Source organism: Poecilia reticulata, linkage group LG8, assembly GCF_000633615.1.
Source record: "Poecilia reticulata strain Guanapo linkage group LG8, Guppy_female_1.0+MT, whole genome shotgun sequence".
In the NCBI taxonomy this organism is placed as follows: Eukaryota; Metazoa; Chordata; class Actinopteri; order Cyprinodontiformes; family Poeciliidae; genus Poecilia; species Poecilia reticulata.
The window spans coordinates 2,670,961-2,680,095 of record NC_024338.1 but is presented as its reverse complement, the minus strand read 5'-3'; the positions used below and the strand labels follow the sequence as shown (position 1 = coordinate 2,680,095).

The 9,135-nt window shown below is 38.7% G+C and overlaps 2 protein-coding genes across 3 annotated transcripts in view; both read left to right on the top strand.

The window, feature by feature from the left end:
* Positions 1-2,525, top strand: part of LOC103468154 (eukaryotic peptide chain release factor GTP-binding subunit ERF3A) — a 15,556-nt gene extending 13,031 nt beyond the window's left edge. For both annotated transcript variants that reach the window (XM_008415032.2, XM_008415033.2), the window contains one exon: positions 1,887-2,525. In XM_008415032.2, the coding sequence (XP_008413254.1) occupies positions 1,887-1,939 (53 nt within the window). In that variant the 3' untranslated portion in view covers positions 1,940-2,525. The remainder of the gene's footprint in view (positions 1-1,886) is intronic.
* A 2,124-nt stretch (positions 2,526-4,649) lies between these two features.
* Positions 4,650-8,338, top strand: LOC103468155 (transmembrane protein 238). The gene is made up of 2 exons (XM_008415034.2): positions 4,650-5,265; positions 8,324-8,338. Exon 1 carries the CDS (start codon positions 4,736-4,738, stop codon positions 5,252-5,254), a length of 519 nt encoding a protein of 172 aa, XP_008413256.1. The 5' UTR covers positions 4,650-4,735; the 3' UTR covers positions 5,255-5,265; positions 8,324-8,338.
* Positions 8,339-9,135: the final 797 nt, after the last annotated feature.

Below are 9,135 nucleotides of genomic sequence, written 5' to 3'. Positions count from 1 at the left end.
CCTCTGCTTAAAGCTGCAGCATCTAACCTAAAAAATACATTTTGCATACGTATTAAAACTTTCGCTGTCCTAACATGAGACGGATGATCTCTAAAAAAAATAATCGATCTCCTCCCTGCTATGCATAATTACTCTGCTCAGTCAGAAACAGCCACTCAGAACTAGCAGTAATCAGCTAGCCGCCATGCTATCAGGAAGTTTTCATTCAGTAACTCTGGATTGTTTATTATAATGGAACCTGTATTTGCCTTTGAAGTTTTATACTTGAATTTTTTTGGCAATGTTGAGGTTTTATTTTGGCTCTTTGCATTATTTAGCCTCTTCAGAGCCTTCATATGTTATCAGTCTGTTAAAGRYAGTATTACTGATAGCAGTACAATTTGCAGAATGCCTGTTTTGTTTAGTTTTCTTCTTGGAAAAAATTATTAAAAACAAGTTTTTGTCTAAATTAAGGTGAATTCATGGTTCCTTTTTCCACATAATGTAACCGGTAGTGTTTATGGTAAAAAAATTATAATTATGTGATCGGGATCGGTGATCGGCCCTCATGGGTGATCGGTATCGGCAGGAAAAAACCTGATCGGCACATCTCTAGTTATAAGTAAATTACAACTATTACACGATTATTTTGTGTAATACGAAGAAAAATACCAGTGACATGTACAGTAGTACTTACTGCTGAATTAGCAAAATTAGCTTAGCTAATGTAGCTTTTATCTGCAATGCTCAGACAGATATGAAGTCTTTATCTGTTACTATTTGAACTCACTATGCAAATTCATTTAAACATTGATTGTATGCATCCATAGATTTCAGGCTGTGGGCCTCCATCCTGTACACTCTCTTCATGTTCACTAAGTAGTGAACTGTGTCACAGTGTGAGGTCAGAGGCATCTTTTCCACATGGTCTGACATGTTTTCCTTCTCCATCTCATATGGGTGGAAACCCAACAGCAGCCATTTTGTTCATGTATCTTTCTCTTACACATTCCACAAAGTGTCCACAATTTATTTATTTTTTTGATCTGGAAACCATGGGTCTGCTATGCATTGCTCTGCACTTGGCTACAAATATGATCACTTCCAGTTCAGACTTGTGGGAACCATATATTCTAAATTGATTCAAAAGAGATTTTATGATGCAATTAAGTTGTATGCGTTTGCCAGTCCTGTTTGGGAGTATGCTGCATGTTGCATTGTTTTGAATAATTCTTCTTTTTTTTCTTTCTTTTCTTTTTTTATTTATTTATTTTTTTTTTTAGAAAAAGCCAGGCAGCTAAACAAACCTAATACTGGTCATTTAAGTTGCCAAATTTTATTCACAAACCTGTTTTTGTTTAAATGTAGACCAATGAAATTTGATCCAGTTTTGACTGGGTTCATTAGTTGAAATGATTTCATGATGGCAGCAGTCACACAGGAACCATGAAATAAATGCACAGCAAAATAATTCTATTTTTAAATGGGCATTTTTATTTAAATTAATATAAAAATGTAGCTTTAATCAGTTCATGGGACATTTAATTGCCTATTTCATAACAGTTAACTATTGGTGCATTTAATAATTTTGTTATGTATATGTAATTATTTAGAGGTAAATTAAATGAATGATTTTAATAATTTTGATACATTTAATTTCCTATTGGGAGATTAACACATGGTATATTTATTAAATGTTGTCATCCCTCTCCTTCCATACAGTATGAAACCTTAAAGAATAGATTTAAATAAATCTCCATTTGTTTAAGCTCTTTTGTCAGTAAAATTAAACAGAATCTCTAAAACGTTTGAATAGAAAAAATTTAAATGGGAGCGGACTCTGAAGCCTGAAAGATCGACGTGTGTAAAGCTGGAAGTTGATGCAGGTTTTGTTGTGCTGTTGCCAGGTAAGACCATCGCCATCGGTAAGGTTCTGAAGCTGGTGGCTGAGCGGGACTGAAGCGGGCCGAGCGCTCGGGAGTCTTGGTGAGAAGGATCTGGCAGAATTCGCTCACATACTGCCTCTTCTGTCTTCAGCGGTGAAAGCACCTCCCCGTCACGCCCCCTTTGTGCGTGTTGAAGATCAGCTTTGGAAAAATCAACTCGTGAAAAAGCAACCTGTTTTTAAACAAAAGACAACGAATGATTACCACAGGAGTCAGCTTTCTCATATTGAGAGCTCTGTTATGCCATTCAGGGTTAGCCCCTTCCAACTCTCCCATTCCTATTACATTACATGTTTTTTGTTTCGTTTTTCTTTCTTTTTGAGTTTTTATTTTTCTTGCTGTCATAGATGACTCAGATGGCAGAACATTTATCCATAAACAGATGCGGACCAGGATTTTGCAAATGATTTTCAAATGCAAATGAAATTCTTGGACAGAACTCGACCATTTGAAAGCAGAAGTGTGTCTTGGTTGTATGTTTTCCCTTTGCTTTTACCCAGTTTTGGTTTCTCATGAGACGTTCTGGCAGTGTGCTTGAGCGTTGATCAAATGTTATTAAAGCATCCAACTGTTCCAATAAAACATTAATTGGGAAAACAAGGTGTGTTTGTCAGAATTCACTTTGCCAGCCTGATTTCTGCCTTTTTCCCCAGATCAACATCCTGGAGAGATAAAGGAGCTGAAAGCGCCGACTGGTTCAAGAGGAGAGCCTTTCATTTAAACGTTTCAATATTCATTGACTAGTGTTAACCCTTTTATGTGTACGATGAAGAATTCTGGCCATACTAAGAAAATTTAAAGAAATGATTACCAGAATAAAGTCGCATAAGAATAAATTTGACATCAGAACTTGTACAAGAATATTTGACTTTATTCTCGTAAGTCTTTCCGTATTTTGATTTTGTCCTACTTAGAATTTTATGGCTTTATTCCTGTATTTTTATTCGTTTTAGAATACGGCCATACTACTTTGTATACGTTAAGGAGTTGCTGCAACAGACTTTTTTTTTTTTGTCTGTTTATTTTATGCAACATCACCCTTATACTGCCACCTACAGGTGCAGATGGGATTGTCAGCAAGTCATTCTGGTCACTGGGAGCATCCTGTCAGTTATTCAGCCAATAAATTAGAATAAAATTGAAAGTTAATTTTTTTAGTGTCTTGTCACTATTAAAACACAGATTAGTCCCATCAGAATACATATTCTAATTCACTGTGTGACCATATGCATTGGCATTAGTTGGCAAATATTTACATTTTTCCACTTTGTCTAAAAGAGCAAATAAAGGACGAATCATGTGTAATATTAGAAAATAGACAAATGTTTTTCATGTCCAAATTTTAATGTCCGTCAGATCTTGTAGAGAACGCTGACGTTGCAGAATCTTCCATTAAAAGAAATGCTGAATGTATTTCTGTATAAACTGGCTGCAGCGTTCAGAGACGGAAATGTCCAGCTTTCCTGGGTGACGGAAACAGTGACGGGTCTGACATGTTGGGACAGCAGCCCTACAGGAAGCAGTGGAGGAGGAAACTGAAGAGCTCCTTGCTCCTACTCACTAAATGATTCCATCTGCTAGCCTGCATCATGGACTGACTTCATCCAGCTACGTTAGAACCTGATGGTGAATATTTAACCTTCCCTCTCCAGCTAACCGTGTGACAGATTGAGATCTGGAAGGTTCACATGGAAGCAGTGGACACAGTATGCAAATTCTTTAGATGTTATTTGTCCTTTATCCGTCTGCAGATTTAATATTAAGTGCAAGTTCCAGTGAAAGCGGATTAACAAGCAGCTGTTAAATGATTTGCCATCTGAAATCAGTTAAACCACCCAGTTTTGCAAAGTCTAAAAATGGTGTAGAAAGTGACACCTTTCATGTCTTAGAGTATTGGTTCATTTCTAGCTTTTTCCACATTTTTATAAGGAATCTATTAGCATTTTTCTTTTGTTTTAGTCAGGTACCTGACATTCTGCAAACCTGCAAATAAATTCTGTCTCTAATTCTAGTTCTAGTTATTCAGCACAAGCTCCTTTGCTGTAGGAAAGACAGTGGTTGGCAACTCTTTATTAATGACCCAAAATCCCACAGTGGTTGCTGAAATGGCTTGAATCTGACAAAAATAAAAAGTTGCTGAAAATTAAATAAGTGGAAATCACTGATTTACAATTGCCACAATTGAGCTTAATCAAAGTTAATGACAGGTTGTTAGACCTTCATTACACAAAGCACCACAAGGTGGCTTCGCAATCCTGTGAACTTTGCCCGCCTTCAGTCAATAGTTTGTGGTGTGGATATTTGTAGAAAATGCTATATATAAAAAAATCCTCTAAAGTTTATATATTTGTAACTAAAGTCTCTATTGAAGATTGCTTGAGATTGAAGTCAATTGTTTGAGCCCGTAAAGCTGATTCTGAATAAGCACATAGTTTAAAACTGACCAGAAAAAAAAAACACTAGAAAATATTACTGGCTGTTTTAGAGTTATTTTTTTGTGGATATTTAGTGCAATTATTACATTAAACACATCTGATATAATAAAAGCCTGCATTTGTTATTATATCTTTATCATAATCTTCATTATACATTATTGGTTGGTTATTTATTGCATTTTATTTTTTGCCAATGTTATGAAGAGCGGCAGGTTGTTGCTGTCCAGCCTGCCAGAGGAAGGCCGCTACCGGCCAGGTGCCTCAGCAGCAGCAGCCCCTCCTCCTGGGAGCGGAACGCCCCTCCTGTGAGGTGTGTCCGCCTGTGTGCCCCGAGCAGGACAGGTTGTCTCACCTTACAGCCGATGACACCTGAACATGGAGGCCGAGTACCGGGGTCTGGGCCGCTGTGTGTGCAGCTTCTGGCTGGCTGTCGCCTTTGACATCGTGGGCCTGACCGTGCTCCTGCTCGGGGTGTTCGTCAACGTGTTTTTCTATGACCTGCTCATCTACGCGGGCGCCATCGTGATCTTCCTCAGCCTCATCTGGTGGGTGTTCTGGTACTCTGGGAACATCGAGGTGCCTCCGGGGGAGCTGGAGGATGACGTCGGCCTGCTGAAGAAGAAGGGCCAAGCTGGCGGCATCGGCGGGGTAGTGAGGCGGCTCTCCAGCCGCGTCTCCAACGGAATCAGGAACTCTTTCCGCCGAAACGGAGGCCGCGCAAGCCGAGCGCAGAGGTCAGCCGCTGGGACAGCGGAGTCCCAACAGACGGGACAGGTGGCCGTTGCCATGAAGACGGTTGTCCCGCAGGAAAGCCCCCCGCACACTGCAGTGTCCCCCGTTGCTGGCCTGGAAGTAGAGATGCCGCACACAACTATGGAGACTTCACCTACATAACAGGTGGACAGGTGAGGCCCACTTCACCCACAGCAGGTCAAAGTTCAAGATGTACTGCCGCTTTATTGCGGTGAAGATATGTTAACAAGGATTACATTTCTCACAATGAATAGCTTAGTTACAGGCACTATAAAAACATATTTTGTAGAGTAATAATCAGTTGTAAAAAATGTTGACGTTCTAGTCAAGCATAACTTTCTAAATGTAATGTTCAATAACTGTTATATTCTGACCAGAGGAAGACATTTCACTCCTTCTCCGTTTCTTACCTTTTTATTTTTGGTCCAATTGTTTTGTAGCCTGGTGGTAAAAATTAGAGATGTGCAATATTTTGGTAACAAACCGATACCAAGTACAGGGTTTGCATCGCTGGGAAAAAAAAAAAAAAAAAAATTATTCAAGGTACGTTTTTTGTTTTTATTTTGAATTATCTTGTTCTAAACCTCGGATGGAATTTGGACAAGGTTTATAGGTAAGAAAAGGTCATTTTATTTATATAGCACATTTTCAGCAACGAGGCAGTTAAGTGCTTTACATGACTAGAGGAAATACAACAAAACTACAAACCAAAGGAAAGAGCAGAAGAAGAAAAAAGAAAACAAAAAAGTATAACCCCATGTTTAAGAATAAGTAGTTAGTGATTTATAAACTAGTAGCGGTTTCTCTGGATTCTTGTTCTGATAATGTTGATCTAAGGTAATCAGTAGTTTCTCTATAAACTAATAAAAGTTTTTCTGGATTCTAAATCTGTTCTAATTCCTGCTCTGAGTTGAGTGAAATTCTCTGGATATTTTTTCTAACTAATACATTTGATTCTTTTTCTTGTTTGAGTTTACATACATTTAGTATGTAAACTAAATGTTCCTGTTGCTAAGCAGAAAATGAATAGCTTCTTCATTGGTGTTTACAAAATATTTTTATTGATATTAACATGACAAACAGTAACCATAGAAAATAAAATAAAAAATGACAAAGCGCAAAAAAAAATATAATTTGAGATGAAATTGAGAGAACATTTCTTTTCAAATTGAGAGGAATTTAACTCTACCTGCTGACAGGTTAAAGACACATTATACCAAGATAATACTTTGTATAAACATTAATATCATCTTTGGAAGTGTGTACCTTTTGATCCAGTCTTAGCTCAAGACTCTTGACAAGACAAAAGCCATGTTTAGGACTTCTTGAGCAGAGCCATTCGTCCCACCGTCCTGAAGAAACCCCGTCTTTGTTTTGCTTGCTGACACTTTGAGATGTCGCCTGAAACAAGTCTCCTTTGAGTCGAGTTCGACAGCAGACCCAGTGCTTCCGAATTGTCCGTCGCCTGAACTCAGGAAGATTCACTGTGGCTCATCTTCTTTGAATCAAGTCAGACCACTTTGTGACAATAATCCCCACCGGTGGGAGCAGCTGATGCTGGTAGCGTGTGTGACCAGGTTGGGTGAGAGGCTAACCTCGCTGATGGTACTGGGCTGACCTCGCTGATGGTACTGGCCTCAGTGAGATGGAACTGAACCCCCTTTCACTCTCTGTCCTTTGGTTCCTGTTTCTTTGAAAGAGAGTTCAGATGACAAAAGGGAGGCTTTCCACACAGAGTCTTTGAAAAGGCTGGCAAAGGTTTCAGTGTTCCTGGAGCTTGATAGGTTGAATGAGAAGCTTCTCAATGTTCATTCGCTGTATAAATTACAAAGCTAGGAAATAGATTCCACTCCTGGTCTGATTAAATCTATAACAACTGATCATTCGTTCATCCATTGTCTTCTGCTTAGCCGGGGTCGGGTCACAGGGGCAGCAGCCGAAGTAGAGAGGCTCAGACTTCCCTCTCCAGCAACTTTGGCCAGATCTTCCTATGGAATCCCATGATGTTCCCAGACCAACAGAGGAACATAGTCCCTCCAGCATGTCTTGAGTCTTCCTCTGCATCTTCTTCTGGGTCTTCCTCTGGGTCTTCCTTGGCGCCTTCTCCTGGTGGGACGTGCCTGGAACACCCCGCCAGTGGGGCGTCCATCCTAACCAGATGCCTGAGCCACCTCCTGCTCCTCTCAATGTGGAGAAGCAGAGGCTCTGCTCTGAGTCCCTCCTGGTTGACCGAACTTCTCACTCTATGTAACGCATTAGAAGAAGAACATATGGTAGATTGACACATTGATTATTATTTACATTTTGTCATAAATATGAGGTTGATTATTTTACTGAATGTTTTCTAGTATCATCAAAAAGATTCGTAAATGTTAAATCTTGACATTGAATGATGTATAATTACAGATGTGCCCATCAACAGCAAATACCTTAACGCCTTTTTATGAGTTTCAGTGTATCAGATAAAGGTTAGGTGTATAAGCTTAAATCCACAAATAGGGAAAATCTTGTCATTCTTTTTTTTTCTGTCGAATTTCAGACTATTAGCTCTGTCATATATGTATTTAGTCCTTAGCATAAAAAAATACCCACTCTGTCAAAATTGAAATTAGAAAGTTATGACTGAAAATCTGAATTTAGATGTTCATTAGATTTTTAAATAAAGGAGAATTGACAGGCTTCAATAACAAACATCAACTGAAATGCATTATCTCCTTGTTATCGGTAGTACAGTGTCCTTTGCTATGTATTCTTCATTCCTCAATTTACACATAAAGTTTGGATACTGTATGTCATTCGACTAGAGTCAGCAGCTCTTTATAGGAAATGTAGGATTCTGGGTTTTTTCCCCCAAACGTCTACTTCATGTTGATCATCCTACCCACTGATCCCTGATCAGCTCTGTGCTCTCTGTGTTTGTGTAAAGCTTTGTTCTCTTTTAGTCAGATGTGGTTTGAATGCGGAACTGAAGGAAACTTCCCTTCGCTTAGAGGCTGTAAAATCTGTTATCGCTGGATAACCATTAACCAGCTGAGAGCTCCCTGGCAGACCAACCCCTAGTTTAAACAATATCAGCTTCTCCTGAAGCCGGCACCCAGGCCGGTGTCGATGTTTGATCGAACTCTGAAATCACTTTTTGATTCACCTTATAATCCATCCCAACTGAGTTCAATGTTTAACGGCCGTTTTCTGTTTTTGCCTCCCCTACAGAGACACGCCCACCTCAGCATTCACTCTGGAGCCAGCCTGACCTGCAGAACTCAGAGTCTTCAGTTTACTCATGTGGACAACACATTTTATAACTATTTATGTTTTTAGAAAGAAAATATGTTCATATATTTCAAATCAACACCAGCACTACTTAAGATCTTCGTATTGACCTGGGAATGTGTTCTTATCTGAATATCAGCTGAAGTTTTTATGTTTGTTAAAGTTTTCCAGCATGGATATGATCTATGTGTCCTGACTCCCATTTTAAAAACAGATAAAAAAATTATGGGCTAGAACTGATAATGGGATTTTTATTTTGATCAGACTGAAACCTGAGAGTTAAAAAGAAACTAAATGAAAGAAGAAAAAAAAAACAATCTCTTTTCTCATGTTGTTTAAAACAAGTGTTGTATTTTATATGAAGTGAATGATGTGCAATGTTGACATTTTTTACTCTTAAATCTGACTCAGATATTTTCTATATTTGTTGGTACTTGATGAACATGTTTATGAAGATGTTTGTGTTGTGTTTGGCGTCACTGACACCTTCAGATGAAAAATACTTTAATAAAAAGACAATGCACTATATTATAAACTATAACAAATCTGAGCTCTGTTGTGGATGGATTACATCATTTTTTCATCGTGTTTATGACACAGAGGGTCTAGTTTTGATAATCAGAGCCTGCAGTTCACCTGCCCATTTGATCTCTACTTTCAGCACATTTTAGAGAATTGCTGCTACTTGTTTAAACTGAGGTGCAGGTTCTAGAATCTAGATCAAATGTTCACAGTAGAGGTTTGACATGGAG